The sequence below is a fragment of the Heteronotia binoei genome, chromosome 1, assembly GCF_032191835.1.
Source record: "Heteronotia binoei isolate CCM8104 ecotype False Entrance Well chromosome 1, APGP_CSIRO_Hbin_v1, whole genome shotgun sequence".
NCBI classification, from domain to species: domain Eukaryota; kingdom Metazoa; phylum Chordata; class Lepidosauria; order Squamata; family Gekkonidae; genus Heteronotia; species Heteronotia binoei.
In genome coordinates, this window is record NC_083223.1 from 140,106,288 (window position 1) to 140,133,367 (window position 27,080).

The 27,080-nt window shown below is 40.3% G+C and overlaps 1 protein-coding gene across 1 annotated transcript in view; it reads left to right on the forward strand.

The window, feature by feature from the left end:
• FNDC1 (fibronectin type III domain containing 1) overlaps positions 1-27,080 on the forward strand; it is a 150,364-nt gene that overhangs the window by 81,644 nt on the left and 41,640 nt on the right. Inside the window, exons 5-13 of the mRNA XM_060241612.1 lie at positions 1,229-1,416; positions 2,364-2,471; positions 6,547-6,735; positions 8,791-11,934; positions 13,167-13,285; positions 13,380-13,491; positions 14,248-14,595; positions 20,665-20,730; positions 21,512-21,658. Of these exons, the coding sequence (XP_060097595.1) occupies positions 1,229-1,416; positions 2,364-2,471; positions 6,547-6,735; positions 8,791-11,934; positions 13,167-13,285; positions 13,380-13,491; positions 14,248-14,595; positions 20,665-20,730; positions 21,512-21,658 (4,421 nt within the window). The remainder of the gene's footprint in view (positions 1-1,228; positions 1,417-2,363; positions 2,472-6,546; positions 6,736-8,790; positions 11,935-13,166; positions 13,286-13,379; positions 13,492-14,247; positions 14,596-20,664; positions 20,731-21,511; positions 21,659-27,080) is intronic.

Genomic DNA, 27,080 nt, shown 5'->3' on the forward strand with positions numbered 1-27,080 from the left:
TTCGCTATAAGGTGCTGGTTATTACCTTTAAAGCCCTATATGGCCAAGGACCTGCCTACCTTAGGGACCGCCTCTCCCCATATGTTCCTCAGAGAGCACTGAGATCCAGTTCTCACAATCTTTTAAAAGTCCCTGGACCAAGGGAGGTTAGACTGAAGACAATGAGAGAGCAAGCCTTCTCAACAATGGCTCCCCAATGGTGGAATCAACTACCAGAAGAGGTGCAAGCCCTGCGAGACCTAAATCAGTTTCGCAGGGCTTGCAAAACTGTCCTCTTTCAGCTCGCATTAAGATGAAACCCGGGAAATGACACCTAGCCATCCCATATATAGTTTGAACTGTAGCACTGAAATCTATAATTTATAATGGTTTAACTATCTTTCTAATTTTAACTTAATTTATGAATGTAATTTTATCTATTTTAATTGTTTAATTGTTTTGTTGTAATGATTGTATTTTACTGTAATCATGGTGCATACCATGTTGTGTTAGCCGCCCTGAGCCTGCCTTTGGCGGGGGAGGGCGGGATATAAAAATAAATTTATTATTATTATTATTATAAAGCACAATGAAAGAGTCAGGGAAGAAGGAAGTAGCTGCCTGTTGCAGAGGGTTCTAATTCTAACTATAACATTTCTTGGGATTGTTGAATGGCATGATAGATTAAACCAGTTCCATTCCATTTGTCCTTCCATTTGTGCAAACCAAAGCAAGAGAACTGCTTTCAGTTCATGAGTAGTAGTAGTAGTACTTTATTCACGGTCATCCGACCAGCTTAATACAAACAAAAACAAAATCATAAAAACAAACCCATCACCTCTTACACAAAATTCCTGACGCCAACTATTGCACATATTGTTAAAATTCATAACCAAGATTTACACTCTCAATTTCTCTCCTTTCCAACTGAGCAACATAACAGAAACGGGCAATCTTAGATGAAACATCAGAATGAGCGTCAGACAGGAGGAAGGGTTTCAGTTCATGAATTCTTCCACTAGTGCTTCCGCAAGATTTTGTGGAACTGTATTAGCTGTTTATATCATAGATGAGCCATGTTTTTTAAACTTAAGGAAATTTGTTCTTTCCACTAACCATATAGATTTACTTAGCACTTCAGTATAAAGCAAGTCAGTTTGTTGGCTGGATGTGTATTGGCTTAGGTTGATTTAAATTTGGTTCTTGTGCACTCATTCTAATTACAGTGATTTCTCCTCTGTATTCCCAGGCAGTACACTGTCCGTTATAGAGAGAAAGGTGAATCAGCGAGGTGGGATTACAAGCAAGTGCCCAACAAGCGAGTGCTGGTGGATAAACTGATTCCAGATACTATGTATGAATTTGCAGTTCGCATCTCACAGGGGGAAAAGGAAGGCAGATGGAGTGCCTCTGTTTACCAAAGAACGCCAGAAGCTGGTATGCATTGTATTCAAGGATGTGCATGTGTGAAGACAGATATTTAACTTTCAGCTGTTGGCTTAGGGTTGCTCCATACATGAGTACACATATCTCAGCATCCAGTGACTCAGCACTTGATGACTTGCAACTAAGGCTGCAAAGTGTCTCCACTTTGCCTCCAAGAATAAAAGCTGTACAACTAGACTGACAGTGGAAACACAGTTAACAGCTTTCTGAGTCCATTGAAGTTAGTGAGCTTAGAAGGATGTAACTTCGCTTAGGAATTGCACTGTAAACATGCTAATTCTGCTGCCTCAAACAGGATCCATACATCTGGCTCCCTTACCTTCTACCAATTAAAAAAAACTAATGTGTGTTTTGCTCTATTGCAGGGGTGGCCAACGGTAGCTCTCCAGATGTTTTTTGCCTACAACTCCCATCAGCCCCAGCCAGCATGGCCAATGGCTGGGGCTGATGGGAGTTGTAGGCAAAAAACATCTGGAAAGCTACCATTGGCTACCCCTGCTCTGTTGGTTTGGTGAACTATTGTTCTCTCTTTCCTTAGACCTTAATTGCTTCATGTTGGGTTTACCTACCTTTAATTTTTTTCTTAAATAATGGGTTCAGTTTTTTTGGTCATTCTGCAGAAAAGCCATATTTTCCAGGCACATTGTTTTCACTGCTGCCATCTGGATCAACTTGTGCTTGTTTGAATCATTGTGAAATTGGGTGGAGAAAAATAGACCATAGTTTCCTGAAATTTAGTTCAAGGCCTACCTAACACACTGTAGAGAGGTCCCATTGCTTACAGAGCCATCTGTATTTGCGTGCATTCAGTATATTATTTAAATGGTTATACTGCAACATAGTGTGATGCAAATACTGGGAGAAAATGAATTATTTTGTGCAATCTAATTACTTATTTTGTACTTTGGGGGGGGCGGATTCTGCTATATATTTTACAGCTCCCACAAGTGCCCCTGAAAACCTGGAAGTTTTGCCAATAAAAGGCAAAGCAACTTCTGTTGCTGCAACGTGGGATGCTCTTCCAGAGAATGAAGGAAGAGTAAAAGGTAGGTGGAAACTCAGTGAATATGTCGCTGAAGAAATTAGAGTATTTTTAAAGCTCCAGACCAAAAACTGCTGATAAAATGTAGAAGAAATTTTCAGTCATGACATCTAGCTGAATTGCAACGTGTATGATGTTGTTTGAGGCCTTAAAACCCTGTTGTTGCTGCTCAGTCGCACAGTCGAGTCCAACTCTTTGCGATCCCATGGACAAAGTCACGCCAGGCCCTCCTGTCTTCCACCATCCTCCGAAGTCTGCTCAAATTCGTGTTTGTTACATCAGTAACACTGTCCAGCCATCTCATTTTTTGCCGTCCCCTTCTTCTTTTGCCTTCTGTCTTTCCCAGCATCAGGATCTTCTCCAGGGAGTGCTCCATTCTCATTTGGTGGCCAAAGTATTTGAGCTTCAGCTTCAGCATCTGTCCTTCCAGGGAACAGTCTGGGTTGATTTCCCTTAGGACTGACTGATTTGATCTTCTTGCAGTCCAAGGGACTCTCAGCACCGCAGCTCAAAAGTATCTATGGGGTAGAAATTTTTTTTCTTTTTTCTTTAAGTTTTTATAAGTTGTAGATATAGTTTTGCTATATCCAAGGGACTCTCAGCATGACTGATGAGCATGATATTCCCCAGAGATTCTACACAGAATGGTGGAGTTGCAAGAATTTGAAGTGAAGGTGTGGGGGGAACTTCTGTGGATTGGCCAGTGCTGGAAATTCTCTCTGTCTGTGCCATGTAGAACAGTAGCAGGAGGGATCTGTGTCAGTGGGATGCTGGGATTTCCAGGGCTGGAAATAACTATCCTTTGATGCTCTCACCTTCCACTCCCAGCTCTCCATTTCCTCTTTCTTAAATGGGTTTGATGCTATTCTCCCATCTCTTTCTATATGGTGCGAGATCTGGATTGTAGCTGTAATTTTAATATCTACTAGCTTTTCAAATAAGTCATTTAATTTCAGTTATTCCATAATATTGTCATTGGAATCAAATGCACATTTTTGTTTGTTCCAGCTGCCTTAAGTAAGTTTGGTTTTTGGCTTAGAAATCATGGAGGGAAATGCCAGAATTTAATTTGCACTGAAGTTTTGCCTTCACAGGAAGATTATTTTTGTCCAAATATTGCCCATTATGGAGAATGCATGCTCCATATAGTTATTGCCTTTGGACACTAATATTGTATTCTGTACAACCTTCTAAAGGTTTGGTACAGAGTCATAGAACAAAGTAATAGGCAAGTGCACCTTTAAGACCAACTAAGTTTTATTCAGAATGTAAGCTTTCGTATGCTCTTAAGCAGACTTCATCAGACAAAATGGGAATGGCAAGCAGCAGTTCTTAATATAAGTGGGCAGTGAGTTGGTATGTAGAATCATGGGAATGTTTTTAGCAGATACTAACAGAAACAGAACATCACTATGCTCTGGCACCTTTAAGACCAACAAAGTATTATTTAAAGTAGAAACTTTTGTATGCAAACACACTTCCTCAGATACAAACAATCAAATAAAATATCCTCAAAAAAAGAAAAGAGAGGCTGGAGGCAGCTGTTACAGAACGGCCATACAGAGCCAAGATGCATTGAGCTGAAATAGGCCTATAAAATCAATGAATGGCAGCAAATTAGCACATAAATGCAACAGGGGTGTGAGAGTCATTCCTGCAGAACCCCCAAGCCAAACAAAAGTCATCCCAGGATACATGTGATAACAGACTCTCAGCATGTACACACTTCACATACTTTGAAACAGATTTCCTCAAATATTACATTTCATTGCTAAATGAGGATTAACACATTTCAGAAATGCTTCAGTTCCTTATACCAAACTGAGCTTCCTGAATTTGAATTCATTCACAAGCACACTTGAAAGCACATTGCAACTTTGCATCCTGACTTCTTTCTTTTAACTCAATGGTGTCAGTGCCACCTATAATCCTATCAATAATTCCAGGGTTTGGCCCAACAAGGTCTCATTTATGTCAGATTTGACCCTCATAACAAATGAGTTTGATACCCCTGTTTTAAATAGTCCTCCTTTTGTATGGATATAACAAAAATTTCCATTCAAATTCTGTGTGAACAGATAAGCTTTGACAGTTGAAACCTCAGATTACCAAAACCAAAACAAATCAATCACTGGACATACCAAGACATGCTTGCTCACCTGTAATTTTTCAACATCTCATATGCTGTTAAATGCCAACAATTCCTGTTTGATTCAGTAGAATAATAAGAAGATATTGCATATCCTGCCCTATACTCTTAATCTCAGAGTTTCAGGGCAGCTCACAATCTCCTTTATTTTACTCCCCCTCAACAGAGAACAAAAGAAACAATTGATCTGGCAAATGGTTACATTTATGGCTCTGAAGGTGTGAACATGAACTGTTGCTGGAATTGGGAATTGCCAGAGTCCAAACAACGCCTAACATTAGTTTGAATTGAAAACACACACTGAAATGAAAATTACTGAAGAGGCTGTGTGAGGGGGCCTGTAAAAAATGCAAGGAGGCCCTTTCCCCTCCGGCCCCTTGAGAGCTACGGTGCTGTGTGGGAGATGACTGCTGCTGGGGGACTGAAGCAGGCAAACTGTGGGGAAACTGCCATGTGGAAGCCCCATTGTGACTGTACAGTATTGACAGCAGCAAGGGGAAATGACACAAGCCTGTCCCTGTGTAGAAAACACTCACTTTAGACTGTAGGTCTGAGTTCTTTCCCATGAAGAATATCCCCCACATAGATTACTTGCTTGTACATCAGAAAGAATCCTAGGCTAGAATTATATAACTATATCTGTGAAAGTTTGTTTTTTTTTAAGATGGGAGTTTTCAAATAATCAGGCAGAGGTTGTGTTGGGGCTCTGTAGAACAGCAATTGTTAATCAGGGTTTTACCTCAATATACTGTAACTCAAATAAAAGAGATCCTAGAAGTAACCACACTGTGCCCTCCATTTGAATGTTGCATATCTTAACTTACATTTACATGTCATTATATATGGCTAGCCATGCAGGGACTGCTGTAATGTTCTTGCTTTTCACACTGCTGAAGTACTGCTGAGGAGCCATGACCCACAGAGGAGGACCCTGTGTTCTGACTCTTGCTGATGCAGGGTTGCCAACTCCCATGTAGCACCTGGAGATCTCCAAGAATTGCAAGTGATCTCCAGATGACACATAAAAGATTACAGATCTCCAGACTTCAGGGATTGGTTCTTCTAGAAAAACGGTTGCTTAGGAGGGTAGACTCTATGGCATTATAGCTTGTCAGGTCTCTTTCCTCCCTAAATCCCACCCTCCCCAGGCTTCATCTCCATGTCTCATGGAATTTCCCAACCCAAAGCTGGGAACCCTATCCCCATGCCAGCTTTGCTCTGGTTTCCTAGAATGGTGATACTAAAGTGGGGAAGAGCTGAGAAGCCCTCTAGATTGGGTTGTCATGCTACTTTGGTAAGGCAGGATAAAGTCCATGTTATTAGCGCAACATAAGATGATGATCATGGTTGTCAGGGGTGGAATTCTGTCAGGAGCCCCTTTGCATATTAGGCCACACACCCCTGATGTAGCCAATCCTCCAAGAGTTTACAAGGCTCTTTTTTGTAAGCTCTTGGAGGATTGGTTACATCAGGGGTGTGTGACCTAATATGCAAAGGAGCTCCTGCTAGAATTCCACCCTGATGGTTGTGATGCTGAGTTGTAATGACAGAGGTACTATAAACCACTGTGTGGTGATATTTCTTGGCTACATTAACTGTGTAGCTATAATTTGGGAGCCTTTTGACTTGTTTTTATAAATAGCTGATCTATTATGTTGTTATGTATATACAAAATATCTTGATGACTATTGTAGAGATTGGGGCAATCATTTACTTATATTTGGACATATTTCTTAAAAGGCTGATTAAATGTTTGTTCAACTTACTGTGTATTTATGTCTTTTATACCCCAGCTGTTAACTTGACGTGCATTGACAGTGTATTAATTTTAGTAATGCACGTTCTAATTCATCCTACCCATACAGTCTGTCCGCTGGAAACAGGATTGTTTTCAGTTTCCTCCTTCCAACCGTCTGCCAAATCATTTCAGAATACATTCTCTCATACGCCCCTGCTCTCAAGCCCTTCGGTGCAAAGTCCATTACCTACCCGGGAGAAACTACGTCTGCTATAGTGGATGATTTGGAACCTGGGGAACGATATATTTTCAAAATTCGTGCAGGAAACAGGAGGGGACAAGGTCCTCAGTCTAAAGCCTTCAGTGTTGTTCTACCAGCAAGTAAGCGTGCTATCTTTATGGTTCAGTCTATCAGTTTTCTTTCATGCTGTTTCACTCTGTTTTTATTATCATGACCATGCTAAACAATAGCAATAATATAATCTGTATGCAGAAAATTATGGAAATTGTTGCAAGCATGCAGTAAATTGAGAGAAAAAAATGAGTTTAGGTAAACTACATTGAAGTTTCCATTAAGAGTATGCAAATATATATATGTGTGTGTGTGTATTGAACCCCCAAAATATTGTTATTTTCCTGTATTCCCAGATCACAATACCAGTATGGTTTTTGAATTCAGGATTTTTCAAAAATCCCAATTATTGTTTTTTCCCCATTATTTATTTATTTATTACGTTCGACTTATATCCCGCCCTCTCCGCAAGCGGACTCAGGGCGGCTCACAACATCATATCCACACAATTAAAACAATAAAACATTATACCACATTGGGACCATTATAGTCAGTGGTCCCATAGGGTATAATGGGGAATCAATCCAGATGTATCTGGGGCTCTGAGGGGGGGCTGTTTTTCTTATGTAGCATAGTTTTTTTCTTATGTAGCATCAAATTTGCAGCATAGTTGCTGGTGCCTGTCTTAAAAAAAGCCCCCACGTTTCAAAAAGATTGGACTGGAGGGTCCAATTCTATGGTCCCCCAAAGGTGCCCCCATCCTTCATTGGTTTCGATAGAGGAAAAAATGTGTTTAAAGGGATTGCAGTCCTTTTAAATACCTTCTCCAAGCAGTGAATTCACACAGAAGGCATCTAAAGTGCCTGCAGTCCCTTTAAACACCATTTAACTTTGACTATCCCTGATGTTTTCCGGATTTTCAGGACTCGGCCATCTCAGATAACAAAAAAATAGCCAAATCTATATCTGGCTGAAAGAATATCCAGAAAATACTGTTAAGGTATTTTTCAAATATTTTTTCAGCTTGGATTTAGCTGAATACACAGCCCCAGTTTCCATGTATAGTTGGAAAATTCCCCAAATTCTTTCTGTAACTTTTAATGTCAGATATTCTCTGTATAGGAGCACCGTGGTGCAGAGTGGTAAGCTGCAGTATTGCAATCCAAGCTCTGCTCATGACCTGAGTTTGATCCTGGCAGAAACTGGGTTCAGGTAGCTGGCTCAAGGTTGACTCAGCATTCCATCCTTCCGAGGTCGGTAAAATGAGTACCCAGCTTGCTGAGGGTAATGTGTAGATGACTGGGCAAGGCAACTGCAAACCACCCTATAACAGAAGGTCTGCCAAGAAAATGCCATTATATGGGTCAATAATGACTTAGTGCTTGCACAGGGGACTACCTTTACCTTTTAAAATTCTCTGTATGCTTGAATGCTCAAACTTATTCAAATGTTTGATGCCTTTATAAGACATGCTGCTGTTTTATTTCAGCATTTGACTTTTATACTTGATTTCAGTACACAACTATGAAATATATTTTACAGTTTGCATGCCGTGATACTTAGTGTCAGATATCATTTGATATTTAATATTTAGTATTTGACAGTACTTAATAGTTGACTACTTATGATGTTTCATATCTGATGCATGCCAAATCTATACAGTCAAAAGATACCAGACATTTTAAGTCCTAATATTTTGAGCTTTCATTTTATATTTAAAGTTTGAATCCAAATGCAAAGGTTTGCATCATTGTGAACAGGGGTGTGATTCTAGCAGGAGCTCCTTTGCATATTAGGCCACACACCTCTGATGTAGCCAATCCCCCAAGAGCTTACAAAAAAGAGCCTTGTGAGCTCTTGGAGGATTGGCTACATCAGGGATGTGTAGCCTATTATGCAAAGGAGCTCCAGCTAGAATTCCACCCCTAATTGTGAATATTTCTTTCTGTTTTAATTCTATGGCTCTTCTAGCATTTTAAACAAGGATTGTAAATTCTGGATAAGAATTATTTATATTTATGAGGGGTTGACAGTTTAAATCATGGGTTAGGTTTGCTGACCCAGTAGATTTCCTTGAATAAAGTTTTCTTTATTTGTTCTTTTCTTTATAGATAACTGTGTTAATATAGCTCTTTTTCCCCCAGCCAGTATACCTGAAGTAAAGTCCAGTCAACAAACACACACTGAAGATGCATTGGAAATTAAAACATCTGGGAATACTGAACCATTCCCTCCTTTCCAAATCTCCTCTGTCTTGTCTGAAGATATTTCTAAGCATACTTCACGTCATTCATCCAGTGTCTCTCATGAAAGAAATTCAGAAAATCCTCTTTCTGACTTGAAGAATAAATTCTTATCTGGTAGCTCAGTCCCTCCCAAAACTCAGCTATCTTCTAGAAGAAGAGTGGAACTGGAAATTGATTCTCACTCCACTGAAGGCACTAGTGACCATGATTCCTCTAGTAGGACATCAATACCTTCCAAAATTCAGGATGTTGTTAGACCACAATCCCCTGTCAAACCTTCACATTCTGTTCTTTCCTCAGGTAGAACAGCACTTAGATCACGCACAGTTGTACGAACTGGGAAGATAAGTACTGATAAGGAGAGGTTGTCACCATCTTCCTCCTCAGCGCGCACTTTAGTCTCTTTATCAGCATCTTCTTCCCCTCCTAAAGAAGCAGAAAGTGAAACAAAGAATACCAGACATGATAGCTCTAACCATCATTCTTTCTCTGAAGTCACTGTAGATAATCTGCCTGATGATAATGAAAGTAATGATCAACTTGATAGTGTGGAGAAAACTTCTATAACGTCTTCTAAAACTCCAGGAGATACTCATTTGATTTTAAGCTCAAATCAACGGCCTTCTGCATCTCAGAAGGTGATTCATCCAATCAAATTGCTTACCCCCTCAGTATCATTGAAGTCTTCTGCATCTGTACCTACAAGTTCTCAAAAACATTCCCACTATCCCTCTAATAAATTAGTTTCCTCTGATACCAGTGATACTCCTGACACTCATAAGAGTAGAGAAACAGAAGAGAGAGAGCAAAAACCAAACTCCAGGCTTTCTTTTCCTCAGGGTGGGTCTTCTACAGCTATGCAAAGAAAGCCGCTCTCTAATTTCAACCACCACACATTAAGAGATTCGAGAGTAGCTACCTCTGCTGTTTCTGCTGCTGCTACCCATACTTTACTTCACTCACATGGCTCATCTTCTGCTAAAAATAAGCCTGATGGAAGAGATGATTCTGATGATAACAGTGAAAACAGTAAAAAAGAAAAGGAAGAGAACAGACAAAGATCTTCATCTAGAGGCAGACTATCTTCAGGCCAACCTGTGTCTGAACGCTTTAATTTGTTCAAATACAGATCAGCTCTCACTGCTAACCGATTTGCAAATAAAGCTGGTAGCTCTCAAGATGCCATGACACAGCCCTCTGAAGCCCCCTCCTCTACTTCCTCATCAAAGGTGCATCCTCAGTCTAGTTCACAGTTAACGTCAGGTAGCATTCACAAACTCAATGCCAATACTAATAGCCATAAAGAACTGGAGAGTGAAGATGAACATCCTCTACCCTCAACTCCTCACCATGGTTATTCATCTTCCTATTCTAGACAGTCTTCTTCAGTAGATTATTCTAGAAGGAGGAGTTCTTTAACAGAACTGAGGAATCCTCATATAATTGCAGGCACTGACAAATCTAGTCCAACAAATGTAAAAAAAGAAAGCTTTGGTGAAGAAAGAGGTAACAAAGATACAAAAACATTTTCAACAAGCAAAGACTCATTCTCTTCAGTATCTGGCCAGTCTCCATCATTAAGCAGAATAAATCATCGCTCCAGTTCTAGTGCTTCTCAAAGGTTAACAAATGGCCAAAGTACGAGATCCAGAGGCTTAACCTCCTCCACTGACTCTTTTTCAAGGACATCTATGGAAAAGTCAACTCCCTTACAAACTCCTACTTCCATATACCAACCTGATGATCTAGCGACTAAAGAAGATATGGCTCCCAAGTCAATTCAAACTCCAATATTGTCTAAAAAAACGTTAATGGGAAGTTCTCATGCTTTATCCCGCAAAACACTTCGTCCAGAACCTAGCCGCTACCAAAAGGCAGTAACTGATCAGTCACAACATCAGCCCTCATTAAATTCTAGAAGCCGTCTCACAATGACATCCTATCAAAATAAAGAAAAATTGGAGGATGAGGAAGGTGAAAGTTTAGGTGAAAACTATCATAAGGGGGTGCATGATCAAGAGGAACAGAGAGCTTCTCCTTCAGTACCTATCAAAGATGTTTCTTCATCTAGGAGAATATCTACATCCTTATCTCAGGGAAATACAGAATCTTTTCTTTTAAAGCATTCTGATTCTCACACTAGTAAATCAGGTGAAAGATCCTCAAATCGGCGGGAATCTTTAACATCATCCAGAGGATTAAGTTCATCACCAGGAAAGCCTATTGGATCACAGGTTATTACTTCTAATGAAGATACATCTGATGCATTACCTGTGACTTCCCATCAATCCAAGTACATTCAACCAGGATCTACCTTTGCCGTAGCCAAAGACCATCAGTACAGTAGAGGAACTTCTTTATCTTCAAAAGCATCCTCAACTAAACTGAGGCAGACTCATTCTTCAGCACCCCACTCTCAGTCAGGCTCTAAAGTATCCCAAACAGACAAAAAATATGGACTCATCCAGCCTACTCCAACAAAAGTTGAACTTTATCCCAAAACAGCATATTCTAAAATGCATCAGTCACTTTCAAACAATAATGATAACTATGAAGATTATGCTCAGCCAGAAACAGAGGAAAATCCCACATTATCTTCAGTGTCAAGATGGTCATCTTCCATTTCTAGAGACAGTAAACATGTGAAAAATAATGTTGCTAGTGATAAACATAAATCACCAAACCCTATTTTGCCACACACAGTAAGATTTCCTGATGAGGAAGAATATAAACAGGAGGAGGAAATGGAGGAGGAACACCCTGCATTGAAAATATCAAATGCTGCATCTTTGGGTAGATCTACTTCTTTAACTTCCAGGTCTTCCCAGACTCCCAGCAAATCAAATACATTGCCTAAAATAAATCTGGCTTTGCCGCGCTCCTCTGGATCTTCCTCTGTACCTTTTCAGCTTCATCCCACTCATGCTGTTTATCCAACACATTCCTCATCATCTCCTTCAGTGTCCACCAGCCAGCAAAAGCAGGTGTCAAGATTATTAAATCCTTCCCAATGGCAGCATGCCAGAGTTCCTCATAGACAAGGTATTGTGTTTTATGGTTTCATGAATGCTTGTTATTTGGGCTTTCTTCTCTTCTGTTAGCTTAATTTACAGATATTTTGTCATAAGAAGTTCTCAGGCTTCATTGTGTTATGAGGAATTTGTTTGTCCTGTCAGTTCTAAGAGAACTTACATTCCTTTTTTGTTGTATCCTCTCCAAACTAAATGCTAGCAGTCTGCTGATTCTACCATGCCACACTGGTGAGTGCTAATTCACTGTTTTAAGAATAAATGTAGGTGATAATTTAATTCAGGATGTGTTTTGTTAGGGCAGTTGAACCAACTTTGTTTATTGGATGTCATCTGAGTTCTGTAGCATGTAGAAATGTAACTTGGCAAAACGGGGATGGCAAAAACCACAGGCAAAGTACATGTAATGTCTAATTAAGCCTGTAGTAAAATAGTAGTGGGACTATATCAGTTGCAAAGACACTGATGACAAATCACTTGCATCTGCATGAGGTTAACATGCAAGCAGCTTATTCCTATGGAAGATAATGAGACCAATGTAATTTATGTGATTTTCATATGTCAGTGTTAAAAGTCAAGAAATTATTCATATGCAAATTAGTTTTAATTTGCATTGCATCAAAGGCCTTCCCATCTTTTAGGCACCAGGCCAAAACATTTTCTAACCTAGGCTTTTAATTAAAAGGTTGATACTTTAACATTACAGCCTGACAATTGTTTTTAAAGACACATTTACATACACTGCTTAATGTTTCAAGCTGTTACCGATTCCACACTTAGCACTTGGCTTCCTTTTGTGAAGGGCTCCTCCAGGTAGCTCTTTTTCCTGGATTCTGCATTGGCATCTCTGGAGTGGGGCTATGTGTTTCCTGCTTGCTCCCTCTGCCATGCAAACTCAGGAGCTGAGAATAAGACAGAGAGCAGAGACTAATGTGAAATCAGGCTGTTTTTATGTTCAGATTTAATTTGTAATGCTGGGTTTTCTTTTCTTCTACTGATTTTATGCTGTCCATTTGATTGTACTTTGCAAGTCCCCTTGAGCAGGTTCCCTAGAGAGGCATCATAGAACATTCCAAAATAAATAAATAAAAATATTTGGGTGGGTCTTGTTGGAGGAAGACTTGCTCAGTTAGCAGAGGGAAGTAATGGGATTCAACCTGTATGGATTTGTTAATGTTGTGAAGTATAATTTTGCTCAAGCATCAGATGACAAAGGCTGTATATTTTGTGTCCTATATATTTCAGGTAGTGGGGGCAGACCCAACCTAACAACAAAACTGGATCTAAATAATAAAATAACACCTGGTGGTAATGGAAAACGAAATGGGCAGAGAATAATAAATGGTCCACAAGGAGTAAAGTGGGTAGGGTGACCTTGTTTGAACATATAAAACATTTGCAAGATTTAATTTTATATTATTTCATATTTGGGAACCTTTCAATCTACGTTACTTTTAGATTGTAGATCTTGACAGAGGGCTACTGCTTAATGTTGAAGGAAGATATCTCCAAGATTCACAAGGAAAGCCCCTCAGAGTAAAATTAGGAGGAGATGGGCGTACTATTGTTGGTAAGTAAACTATATAATTTGATTGATTAAGTCTGAAATGCACGGGCAAAATGAGAGTTCTTCAGGTAAAAAGACCTGCTTGATACCCTTGTTTATCTGATATGCTATATAGAACTGAGCTGAAGAAAATATATCACATAATTATCAAATAAGAAAATTTGTCTTGTCAGTATATTCTCCTCTTGATTCCATGTTTAGCACTTTGATAAAAAAGCCTTTCTCATTCTTTGTGCCAGACAATAGATACTTCAACTTGACTTTCTGTTGGCACACCAGCTGTTTTCTGCTGGCACTGTGAATTATTTTGGAACACTCTGCTGGGGTGATTGGTAACAGCCAACATTATTTGATGCAAACTGGTAGTATCTTGTACATCTGTTGCATGTTGTAGAAATGGTATGTCTCTTGTTGCATGTTGCACATTGTAGGCATGGGATCTTGAATGTATTTTGACCACTATAGGGGATTTAGCATGTTATAACTCAGAAGATTTACTGTATCTCTCCTATCTAGAAGAGCTATATTTAGTGGATATAAAATATTATTGAGGAAGTAAGCCTTTTAATACATGTAATTCTCAAAATAGGAAAATGTGATAATTGAGAATGATTCTTAAAGAGGCTGGACATGTTGGAGTGGAGGGAAGTCCCACTATTTTAGTTGTACTCAGTTGTTCTGAATATTCCCCCTTCACCTTTTCATCCTTGATTCTTCATTGTATTTGAAATAAGAATTCATTTTGTTGTGTTCTTTTAGATTCTAAAGGAGCTCCAATAGTGAGTCCAGATGGTTTGCCTTTATTTGGACATGGAAGATTTAGCAAGCCTGTGGCAAATGCACAAGATAAACCAATAATAAGCCTAGGGGGGAAGCCACTGATTGGTCTTGAAATGGTTAAAAAAACAACCACTCCATCCACAACAAGAACTACTATTACGACCGCTACCACTACAACAACTACTACCACCACTCCTGATCCAACAACTACTGAGCCACCAACAGAGAAACCATTGCCCACCTGTCCCCCCGGCAGTTATGCTGAATATGATGAAGAGGGGAATCTTGTATTAGGCCTTAATGGACTGCCTGAATGCAACTCTGAAGGTACTACCTATTATTCTAGCACAGTTTGTGGCCTTGTTTCTAATTCATTTCCAGGGTATGTGAAGCCTTTCAGTTCTATCGGTGGACAGTTGAACAAATGCTTAGACTTGATGGACAGTTGAGCAAAGGCCATCTACCTCACAGGGTGTCTGTTGTGGGGAGAGGAAGGGAAGGAGATTGTAAGCCACTCTGAGACTCCAAGTGAAGGCCAAGGTATATATCCAACTCTTCTTCATCTGGTATAATTTGGTCCTTGGTGATGGGCTCAAGCATAGATGGCCTTAAAAGGGTCTTAGACAGATTCATGGAGGATAGGTCCATCAGTGGCAAAGTCCAGCAATGGCAAAGGGAACCTCCATATATAGAGGCAGCAAACCTGAGTAACAGTGTTAGGAAGCAACATCTAGGGAGGGTCTTGTCCTCTATTCCATGTTTGTTTGCTCTCTTAGGCAACTGTGTGAAACAAAATGCTGGACTGGATGGGCTGCTGGTCTGATCTAGTAGGGTTCTTCCTATGTTCTTAGACTACACATTCAACAGCCCTCTACCCCATCTCCGCCACTGCTATAATGTGTAATGCCAGTCTCTATATTCATTTACCATGTGAGGAATCATCACAGTATGCCTTTAAGTATTTGCTAACTTGGTTGTCTGTATTTGGTGTAGCCAGTTTGGTGTAGTGTTTAAGTGTGCAGACTCTTATCTGGGAGAACCGGGTTTGATTCCCCACTCCCCCACTTGCACCTGCTGAAATGGCCTTGGGTCAGCCATAGCTCTGGCAGTCCTTGAAAGGGCAGCTGCTGTGAGAGCCCTATCCAGCCCCACCCACCTCACAGGGTGTCTGTTGTGGGGGAGGAAGGTAAAGGAGATTGTCAGCTGCTCTGAGACTCTTCGGAGTGGAGGGCGGGATGTAAATTCAATATCTTCTGTCTTCTTCTTTTAAGGCCAAGTGGGAAGGAAAATCAATGTCATTTCCTTGTTTGGTGTAGTGGTCAAGTGTGCAGGCTCTTATCTGGGAGAACCGGGTTTGATTCCCCACTCTCCCACATGCATCTGCTGGAATGGCCTTGGGTCAGCCATTGCTGTGGCAGAGGTTGTCCTTGAAAGGGCAGCTGCTGTGAGAGTTCTCTCAGCCCCACCCACCTCACAGGGTGTCTGTTGTGGGGAAGGAAGATAAAGGAGACTGTGAGCCACTCTGAGACTCTGAGATTTGGAGTGGAGGGCAGGATATAAATCCAATATCTTCTATTTATAAGATATTTTCCTTATTACTGTGCAGAACAATATTGATGACTGGCTTCTCAAGCTATTATATGCACACTGTAGTCAATTGTCACTTGGTAAACAGCTGAGAGGTTCCTTAGTTGCCATTTGTGATGTTCATATAAATGGACTGCCAGAGTGCTAAATATGTAGTATATTGTCACCACCTGTATTGTATCAGCTGTAATGTATGCTTAGTAGTTATGCTTAGTAGTATCAGCTGTAATGTATGCTTATGCTTAGTTGTTAGGTGATGAAATACTTTAAGAATTTCCCTACAGAAACAACTATAACTGGATTTATTATCAAATAACAAGAGCAGGGCCCAAGATCCCTGGGGCAGTGAAGAAGAGGCTAATATAAAAGGACTAGGCAGCAATCACCTAGCATGAAAAACGAACAAGAATTTTGGCAAGAAAACTAGAAGACCAATATTTTCCTCCCCACAAAATTGTACCAGGTGAGTGATTGTTTGTAACTCTGTTATGATGAGTGATCCAGTGAATTATGTTATGCACATGCAAGGGCTTTCTGCTGTTTTCCTCTCTAGGCTGTACTGTAGACTGCTTTTTAAACTTTCTTCCAGATTCAGCACAGGAAGTAACTCAGTGGGGAGAGGGGTATAAAAATGCTGAAAATCTTCTCTGCAGTCTTTTGATATATTTATACCATACTAAATATGGTGTTAGAATTGTAGCAGTATTGAAACTAATAGAAAATCTTTTTGTAGCTCACTTGGCATTGAGGAATGTCCCACAAATTTGTTCTCAAATTTCTCCTCTCACCTATTTGTGGTTCTGATTCCGTTTTATGAGGGACCTATCATGGAATGCCAGTGAACTTTTGTGTAGATTTTGGTCTGGGCATCTCTCTTGTATATTCTGTCTGTCTCTTTATGGCAGAGGATGAAAACACCTGTGAATGCAATTATCCCCACATTTCAAATCAATGAATACATCTTTGAAGGCTTTTTTTCCCCCTTTAACTTTCAAGTCAGTGAGCTTAGGTTCTTTCTTTAAATAATATTTTGAAATTGGCTCTCTGTTTCTTTTCCCCCAGTTGCCACTTCTCCAGCTGCTCTGGCCCTAGCATTGTACTTCACACAATATCATAAAGCAAATCTATAGAGACTGATGTACTGCATAAAAACAGCTGGGCCTTTTCAAAAGTCCAAGATTTCATGGGTTATTCTGCCAGTGATTCAGATGGAAATATGGAAGGACAGTATGGAAGACCTGCACTATTTCTGCTACTTACATACCAAATCCTGTTTTAAATATTCTGACTATTTTCATGAAGGGTCAATGGTTTTTCCCACTTCAGTTCCACTGAACTTGGGCTGATGGACAAATCAGGCTGAAACGCAAACAGCACTGTGAGAAGACAACACTTCTGATACCTACTGAGTAACTTCTGAAGAGAGTATACAGCCTTCCTTTATGCATATTGTTATCCTCACGGAGTAAATATAAACCTGCTAATTCTAGCAGGATTGGATTGGAAGGATGCAGGAGCACATTCAGAAGAATGCAGTGTTATTTATCTGGAATATGATACATTAACTTCATTGGTCTTTGTTTCCAAACAGGCTCCTGAAAATACAGTGTGAAAAATGATGCTGTGGGTCCTACTAACCTTTTGGTTCAATTTCCTCACTATAGGATTGATAGAGATGAGTTTACCAGATTCATTTCTTTTATACAGTCAGAGAATACATGGATAGCCCTAGTTCATGTGTCACAGAAACTCCAGATGGCTCAACTCTTTGAAGAACTATAGTCAACAAAGCCATTAAAGGCCATTTTTATAACTGCTGCTATCATGTTACTGGAAAATACAGCCCTATAAACCTGAGGAATAGTAATAAGATTGAAAGTATTAAAGGACTGATCTTTCCAAATTTCCTGAATATTTGAGCTTCAGTGATTTCCTGACTTTTCTATTTTAAAAAAAACACCTAAAAAAAACAACAAGGCTTTCCTGGTAAAGTTACTGGTTTTTGTGAATTCACTATATTCAAAATTAAGTGGACTGCTGCCCATTAGAACTTTTGCAGTGCTGCCACATGGATGGATACATAGTTGATGAATCTATATGAAATAAAATAATGTGATTTTAATATGTTCTTAAGTGAACCTGACAATCCATTTGCAGAAGACTTCAGAATTAACCTTTTTTCTATTTGTGTCTCCAAAATCTGCTTTGACATAGAAACTACTCTTCTCAAGCTGCTTTTATAATTCTGAAGTATAACTGAAGAAATGATAGTGGTTCAGAATCAGCAGTACTATTTCAATAATTTTTACATCCATTCAGTTGACACTGAAGATTTAGGATGGATGGTCAATATGTTGTCCCATCCTATTTTTAAAATGCATGAGATCACTGTTAGTATTTTTCAAGCAGTTGACTAGTTTTTTTTAATGAAGATGTCAATAAAGTGTATTGTCTTTTTTTAAAAAAATGTGATACTACTAGAGAGTTGCATTATAAATTATATTTCTAGCTGGTTATATAGTCAGTATGTAAACACAATCTCTTGTAGAGCTGGAAAACTTAGAGTACAGTGTATATATAAGTAATGTTTAAAAGTGGTGTAGTATTTAACTGTGTATCTATGTATGTCTGTAGGATATATATGACCCATAATATGGCTGTACTGATAGGTGAAGGCTTGATTCTTCATGGAATTACCAGATGTGACTCTGACTCTGAGTGCACACCTTTATTTTCTCCTGTAAAAGAAAATGATCACCATTCATTCCTCTAGCAAAAAACCCCCATTGCAATGGGGGGGAAACCTACATTATGCCCTTGGCTCTATGTAATAGATATAGTTGTAATGATAGAAATATCAACATTAGGAGGATTGCTTCCTTCCTAATTTCTTCCAGATTTTGAAGTTCTGAATTATCAGTTCTTGTTTGCAGAGCAATACCATTAACATTACCTATGTTCAGGGGGAAGGGTTCCTGAAAAAAGAGGTACTAGAACTCTCAAGAGGGAAAAGGAGAAACAGACAGGAGTCCTTTGTGAACTTTTTGAAAATGTTGTTTCCATGGAGAGGTTCCGGAACTCTGTTCCACCACATTCCCCCAGAAAAAAAGCCCTGCCTATGTTCCATTTTCCCATTCTTAATTTCCCAACTTTACTGAGAATGCAGAACATGTGCAAGTTGCCACAACTCTTAGTTTATATTTCCCCCCTTAAGGATTACCAGGGTGTACGATCACATACATGCATTGATAAGAACACAGTACAAAAATAATTCTAATGTGATTATGTTGCGACATCACTATTTCTTTTGTTAAGAACCCAAGCCTTTTGCAAATGAGCAGCACCCAGCCCTAAGGGCCCTTGAGGTTAAATGCACACAAATAAAACAGACCTTTGTACAAAAGGAATAAAGGTTTATTGAATAGACTTTTTAAAAAGACAGACTGTTACTATGCAGTAGTATAGTATCCACTGCTTAGGAGCAAAGAAAACAACAAAGCTAACTTTCTATCTAATACATTCAGTACCTGGTATTAGATGGCACACCTCCGTGGAATATGAGAGTCCAAGCTAGAGGCTTAAACATTCTCTATGTAGCTGTCCATTACAATGTAGTACTGCATAGCAAGAGCAAGAGCATGGTGAACTCATAAAGTTAGCATGGCTTGCCTATGGCCTAATTATAGTCTTTTGCCATCTGGCACCAGGTGGTCTCCCAAACCCAATCAGGGAACTCGCTTGATGGAACTCTGATGATGATTTTGTCAGCCACTCCTGCTTCCTCCCTGCCATCCAGTTACACAGGTGAACACCTCAATCAACACACATAACAAATTTTGAGTCCAGTGACCCCTTTAAGACCAACACAAGTTTATTCAAGGTATGCACTTTCCTGTGCAAGCACACTTCTTCAGATACCTAGAAATGGAAGTTAACGTTTCATACAAATAGGCAGATGCTTCTACATAGGTGAACAGCAAATTAGCATACAACTTAATGAAGATGTTTTGACATATGCAAAGACTAAATAGTAACAACAAGCTAAGTTTATAGGTCGCAATATGTTTAGAAATAAACAGTGGGGCAATAAATATGTCAAAGTTGGAGACTAATGTGAAAAAGTATCTTTCTTAATCATAAAAAGTAATTAAGACTTTGCTGTTGCGCTCCATTTGTCTCCTCTCGAGCATGGAGATAACTACATAAGCCTATGTAGAGGCATCTGCCCGTATATATGGAATTTTAACTTCCATATCTGTGTATCTGAAGAAGTGTGCTTTTGTTGATCTTAAAGTTGCCAGTGGACAGATTTTGTTCTACTGCTTCAGACCAACACAGCTGTCCACCCAGATCTATCTACATGTATCAATACTGAGATAAAGTGGTAGGCAGCCATTCATCCCTATTCAGTTGTGTGCCTATTTAAATTTGTATTGTGTTTATGTGTATATTACTATGCTTATGCAACCATATGTATTTGTGCCTTCTAAGCTATCGTTATTTAGTGGCAATATATGCTAGGATGTGAACAAAGCATTTACTTTGGATAGATGATGTAAATTGTCCCCCATAAGCTTATGAACACTGCATCTAATTTTTGGGATGCTTTCATTTTCAGATTTTTAAAAAACTTCCCTGACCTCCAAGGGAGTAATATCTAGAAAGACAGTTATTGTTTGATTTGTTACAGTAGATGTAATTTGTTACAGTAGATGTAATTTGTTTTAGATGGTTTCTTTAAAAGGGTTAATAAAATCATGGGGCTAGAGAGTGTCTGTTCATTGTTTGGATATCTTATTCCTTCCATAGATGTATTCTCAGGCCATGATGCTGATGTGATAGCAACTACAGAGTCATATGTGGTATATGATGAAGGTAATGATAGTGGATGTTTCTTTTTAAAAAAATAAATTGTGGTGGGTCCCATTTATTTCTAGCTCCCTTGCAAAAGAGCATTCCCAAGAATGCCCTGGGATCTAACAAATGAGTCTCAGCAAACTAACATAAATGTACTGGAAAAAGAAAACTTGTTCTCAGTATTCCCAGGAGCACAAACTAGACATGGCAATGGAAGATCCATTGGCCAGGAAAAAAGGGATGGGGGGGGGGAGTCCAGTTTATCAACTAAATGGGCATGAATGGTTGAATTCAGAAGCTTCTTTTCCTGTCCTTCCTGCTGTCTTTTTGTGAGGAGAAAAATACTGTGGTTGATGAAGGGAACAGATTATGGGCAGATAAACAACACTTTCATATTTACCTTGTTGAATTCTAGCCACTATCCTTTGCTCACACCACTTTAAAATGCCATGTAGTAAATTATAAAAGTGCTCCATATCTACCCAATACCTGTCTAAGGCACATATCCTTTTGATAATTTGCATGCATCAGAGGAGTCAAAATTTTTCTTATATGAAACACAATTTAAGAAGCAAAATAGACATACTTATCACATTGGCAAAGAATGTGTTGTGATAACAACTAGTTTAATTTCCGGTCAGTTTTGTGAATAGAATACTAATATGGTTGGGTAAATGATTGGCTATCAATTGCCTTAATCCTTGAGTGTATTCTTGCACTAGAATGAGCATTTAAAATATTATTCTTCAATTTACATTACATTTATAAGAAGTGATGCTTCTCATCATTTTTTGCCTAGATTATGAGTTATTTGAGACCACTTTGCCTCCATCCACCACCACTATCGCTACGGAAGCTCTGCCTGAAATTGGCTTTCCAGAGTTCAGCAATGCTGGCTCTGATCCTCTGTCAGAATATGATGCTGCTGGGAAAAAACGCTTTAGTGGTAAGTTCAAAACTTGCATCTTCTAAGTAGTAAAGTATATTCCGTGTTATAGAAATACCATTCCAGATCAAGGAAAAGGCTAGTTCTCATGGTCATTTGTAATTGCCTTTTTTCTTCATGTGACATATACCTAAAGAAAACAAAGTGATAAGTGAAACTGGTTGGAGACGATGAGAAGGATTTGCAGATTGTAAAGGAGCAGCTCCCTCATTGCCTATCTGACTCCTGAAGCTTTAGGTCAGAGGTGTTTGTTACAAGGACTGGATCTGACTTAAATGTCACTTTGTTGGGCCAGACCATGTGTACCATAAAATATAACATGAGGTACTAGAGATGTAAACTTTATAAAGGAGATTTCAGATGTTGAATAGCAATAGCAGGTGAATAAGAATAGCAGGCCTGACTGGATTAGGTGAGATATGCAGAGAGGTAGTAGGCATGGAGATACTAGCATTGGTAATGAGACAGGAACCCTAGGTTTCAATTCCATCCAGGAGGATTCAGTCCAGGAAGATGCAAAGAATAAATGGATATAAGTCTGACATTAGAAGCCTCAACATTTAGTTGCTGGCCTAAGAGTAGCTAGAGTAGCAGTGCTCTTACAAAGGAATTTCAAAGGGAGATTAGAAAGACTGCTGAGTTGCAATTGATAATGAAGCTCCAGACAATTCATCCTCTTGGCCTGAACTGAGAGCTAGTTTTCCTGTCTCATTTTCAATGTGTGCCATTATCACTTTTTAAAAAAAAACACACAGTTTTTCAGAATAAGCCAAAATAATTTCCTCACTGTACATTGTGCTTGTCAGAAGAATCTACCCCCTTCTCCCCTCTCTCATTCTGAAGAAATGTTCTTGCACACAAAAGCTTATACCTGGAATAAAATATTGCTGCTCTTGAAGCTGCCATCATGGGACTCCAACTTTATTTTCTCTCTCTGTCTCTCTTTCCTTCCCCTCCTTTCCTCCCCAGAAGAGGTGGAGCAGCCCCAGAGAGGAAAATAGAAACTTTGTGTGTGTGTGTGTGAGAGAGAGATCATTGTATCTCTTCTGCATGAAGCAGGAAGCAGCCATGGAGCTCTCTGTGTGCCTGTGAGTGTGTGAGAGAGGTGGGGAGGGAGGCAAGAGGCAGACAGCAAAGAGCTACTGAGGGACTGTGAGGGGAGGGAGCAAGCTTTGGTGTGGTTGCAGCAGCAGACCTGGAAAAGGAAGCAGGAGAAGGAAGTTGCTCAGGGACTGGAACTGAGCCCTGAGTGGGCCGCATCTGTCCCATGAGCCGCATGTTTGACATCCATGATCTAGGTGAATAATTTGCCTCCTTTTGCAGCCTGGTTTTGTTATTTGCCATTCCTACTTCCTTTAAACAAATCATCAGTTGTCCTTTGGATTCTGTGCCTCTGAAAAGCATGTGCTTTCATTGTTACATTTTGTTTCATCTTTATGACATAATATTTTTGCATGCCTATCCTGTCTGTGCATTGCTCCATTTATCTACCTTGGTTGTAAACTTGATGTTGAGGGCCTTTTAGGAGGAACAAGTGGTGGACCTGACTCACTTGGGAGGAGGATCTCATTTTCCTTCCCCCACTATTTCCTATTATCTTTTCCTGAAAGCCCCCCGTAACCTCTCCCCTTCTCTTGGTTCCTTTTGTCATTACCAGCTACCAGCCAAACTACCTTTATATGTTGCATACCTTTATCACTCTTCAACTTTCCCTCCCTTTGTTCCTCTGGTGGCTTCTCCCCTGAAAAAAAAAATCTGGCTAAAATGCACAGTCTACTCAGCAGGGCAGGCTGGGCCATTATGCAGTGGGGAACTTGCAAGGACTTTCAGGGAGGCACTTCATTTTCCTTTTAATCTCCTCTCTCCCCACACTAGTTCTTCTGCCCCTGCTTCATTCTCTCCTTTCCGCCCACTGGGAGGATTGTTAGTTTTGCCTAGCAACTGCCACAGTGGCTACTGTAGAAGGCATTCATTTCTTAAAGTGACAGGTGCTGCTTCTATCATTTTGGGGGGTCTTAACTCCCCAATATATATATATAGTTAAGATTTCAGATTTTTCTGCAGACCTGAGACTTTTCTCAGGTTTATAGACGTATCAGTCTTATCTATACATTGCCCCAGTCTCTGGATTTGAGTATCCACAGTTGTGGACATGTTGAGAATTAGATATATTCATGATAATTTAGTAGTAAATTTGACCATGTGACTCAAACAATTTTTGCCTAGAGTCTTCAGAATTCTAACTAAAAATGTACACTTCTTATTGAACAGCTCTTTGAAACTAACATAATGGTTGCTCGATATTCTTCTGGTTTCATAGCAGCCATCCCTACTCTTGTTCAGCCTGAGATAGAATAATAGAATTATGGAGTAGGAAGGGACTTCCAGGGTCATCTAGGGCAACCCCCTGAACAATGCAGGAAACTCACACCTCCCCCCCCCACATCAGTTGATAACTGCTCCATGCCCAAAAGAGCTTAGATGATAGGGAAAGGGAAGTGGGGTATACCACAAAATGACTGTCATGAAAGTGGAGCCAATCTTGAAATGTCTGCCATAAAATCAGTTGCACACTGGTAGGACCAGTCTCAAAATGTTGGAAGGCTTCAAGCCAAACAGTGGAGGCATCTGCAGACACATAGGTGATTCCTTTTTCAGATGTAGCTCCTGTGCCAAGGAAATGCAGGAAAGCTGGGACTGGCTGTCTTCTTTGGAGAAGAAGTGCTGTTTGATTTCAGTTTGCGAACAAAGAGAATTTGCTCCATGAACAGTCACAGGGGAAAGTTAACAGAGACACAGGAGGATCTGTGTTTGCAACTAGGCCAAGCGTGCATGACTGTGTAGACTGAGCTCAGCACATTGCTAGTCCTTCACCTGGTGGGGAACAGCCCAAAGTTACTCTGTAGATGCCCTGGCTTCAGACCAGAATGCTGGTTTGCAGGGTGCTATTTACAGAGTTGCATTTCCACCCACCCCACCCTCAAAGAGAGTACCAGTCCCTTGGCTTACCATGTAGTTGGGGACTATGAAGAGATTGGGAAGATGAATGGAGTTGCCAGTGTTGGAAAATTTATGCAAAATTAGACAGAACATACTGTACAGGCCATTTAAGGGCAATGAGTAGTGGTAGGAAATTGCAGAAGAGAAGGCTTTATTTTCTGCTATTATTGTGTCAGAGTGGTGTAGTGGTTATTATTGAGAGCTAGTGTGGTCTAGTGGTTAAGATGGCAGACTGTAATCTGGAGAACTGGGTTTGATCCCCCACTCCTCCTCATGTAGCCTGCAGGGTGACCTTGGGCCAATCACAGTTCTCTTAGAACTCAGCCCTCATAAGGTACCTGTTACGGGGAGAGGGAGGGAAGGTGATTGTAGGTGCTTTGAGACTCCTTAAGACAAAGAAAAGCAGGGTATAAAAAAACAACTCCTCTTCTTGTATTGGCAAAGCTACTCAGGGTAGTACAGGGCTTAATATCCTCAGCACTGAACATTCTTGCTTCTGATTTGGAAATTGACTGTAACACTTTTGCTTGATTTCTTTTGCAAATAAAATCTCTCTTATCCAGTCCAATTTAGAAGCCTGTGTGAGAGTATATCTTGTGCTTAGGGATACTGATGGTCACCTCTTGTTAGTTTGCCAGCGTGGTATAGTGGTCAGAATATTTGACTAGAATCTGGGAGAGCCAGGCTTGAATCTTCACTCTGTCATGGAAACTTTCAGGGTGAACTTGGACCAGTCACACACTGTCAGCTTAACTTTCCTCACGGGGTGATTGTGAGCATAAAATCGGAGGAGAGAAAAATAATGTAAGCTTCTTTGGGTCCCCACTGGGGGACCAGGGTAGAAATGCAGTAAGAAAGTAAATAGAGTTCTGTGGATAGCTTCAGGTTGGTTTCCCAGACTGATGTCAACAGAGTGCCTGGGTTGTGAAGGCCACTTCTTACATACAGGATCCTTGCCCATCCTGGCTATTAAAATTCTGCTGGAAGAATTTGCTATAACTTTTGGGAGAGATTATTAATATGACTGTCTGGGAGCAGCAGCCCAGCCACTGCACTTACCCAAGCCTTCCTGGGCACTGAAGCTGCTAATGCTGTCTCTCCCATGCCAAACAGAGCACCTGGGCCTTAGCCATTAAGGGGAAGATGGAGGTGGTGAGGCCAGTACTAAGCAGCCCTTCGCCATCCCACAAAGAGCAAAACCCAACTTTGGCTGCATTTGGTGAGACTGAGTGGCTCAGGCCACAGCAGAAGGATCCTCCCCCAGCTGGGCCCCAGACATTCACACTGGTAGCCTGGCTAAGGAGCCTGGGGCCACAGCATGGGCCCAGCCTGGGCCATGGCAGGAAGCCCCAGCACTGGTGGAGGAAGAGAGGTAGTGTGGGAAGGGTTAGGCCAGGATAGCCAAGGATGGAAGGGAGGGACTAGCGGGACAGGGAAGCTGACTGGTATTAAGGAGGAGAAGGCAAGAATTGAAATGAGGGAATTGAAGAAAAAGAGATGATTGGAGGGAGTCTATTTTCCTCCCCAAGAGCCTGCCCCACATCAAGGAGCATTGGGAAATTCCAGTGATGGCCTACCCCCCCACAGAGATACAGAGATACTTATTATGCAGTCAAGGAAGGAAGAGCTGAAACATCAGTTGTTGATCTGTTTCATTTTGGCTTTCAAACTGTATTTGGGACTGAAGCAGCACTTATGGCCTTGGTTGACAATCTTTTCTTACAGCTGAATAAGGACTATCAATTGTGGCTAATACTATTGGACTTGTTAGCAGCATTTGATACAGATGACCATGATATTTTGCAATCAGTGTTTGGGGCGAAAGGGATCATTGTCCATTTGTTTTGCTAATTTCTTTTGGGCAGTTAACAAAGAGTTACCATAGGAGAGGCAGAGCCAACTAGATGGAACCTGATGCTCTTTAATCTCTACCTAAGACTATCGGCCTAGATCATTAGGGGCTTTGGAGTGGGTTGTTGTCACCAGTATGCTGATGACACCAGGTTTATATCTCATTGTCCGAGCCTCCAAAGGCAGCTGTGAAGATCTGGAGCCAGTGCCTGGAGGCTGAAATGACTGAGGGTGACATACTGAGGCTTAACCTAAACACAGAGGTGATACTGGTTGGGAAGGCTGAATGTTTGGCTGGTGCTGATTGACAGGCTTGGATTTAGCTTTCCTTGTTAGATCCTGAAGGTGTACTGGAACTCAACTATGCTAATGGATCAGAAAACGTGCCAAAAATGTGCCTCTTAAACATAAAGTCAGTATCTAGCACATTTCTGTATCTTCATCATGGAAACATTCAAGCAAGGAAAAATTATTGATATGAAGTCCAAGTTCAGCTTTTGTTGCATGTCAACTATTTTGGTTAAAACTTTCCCATTATTGAATGTTTAAACATGTTTAAACATGTTGAATG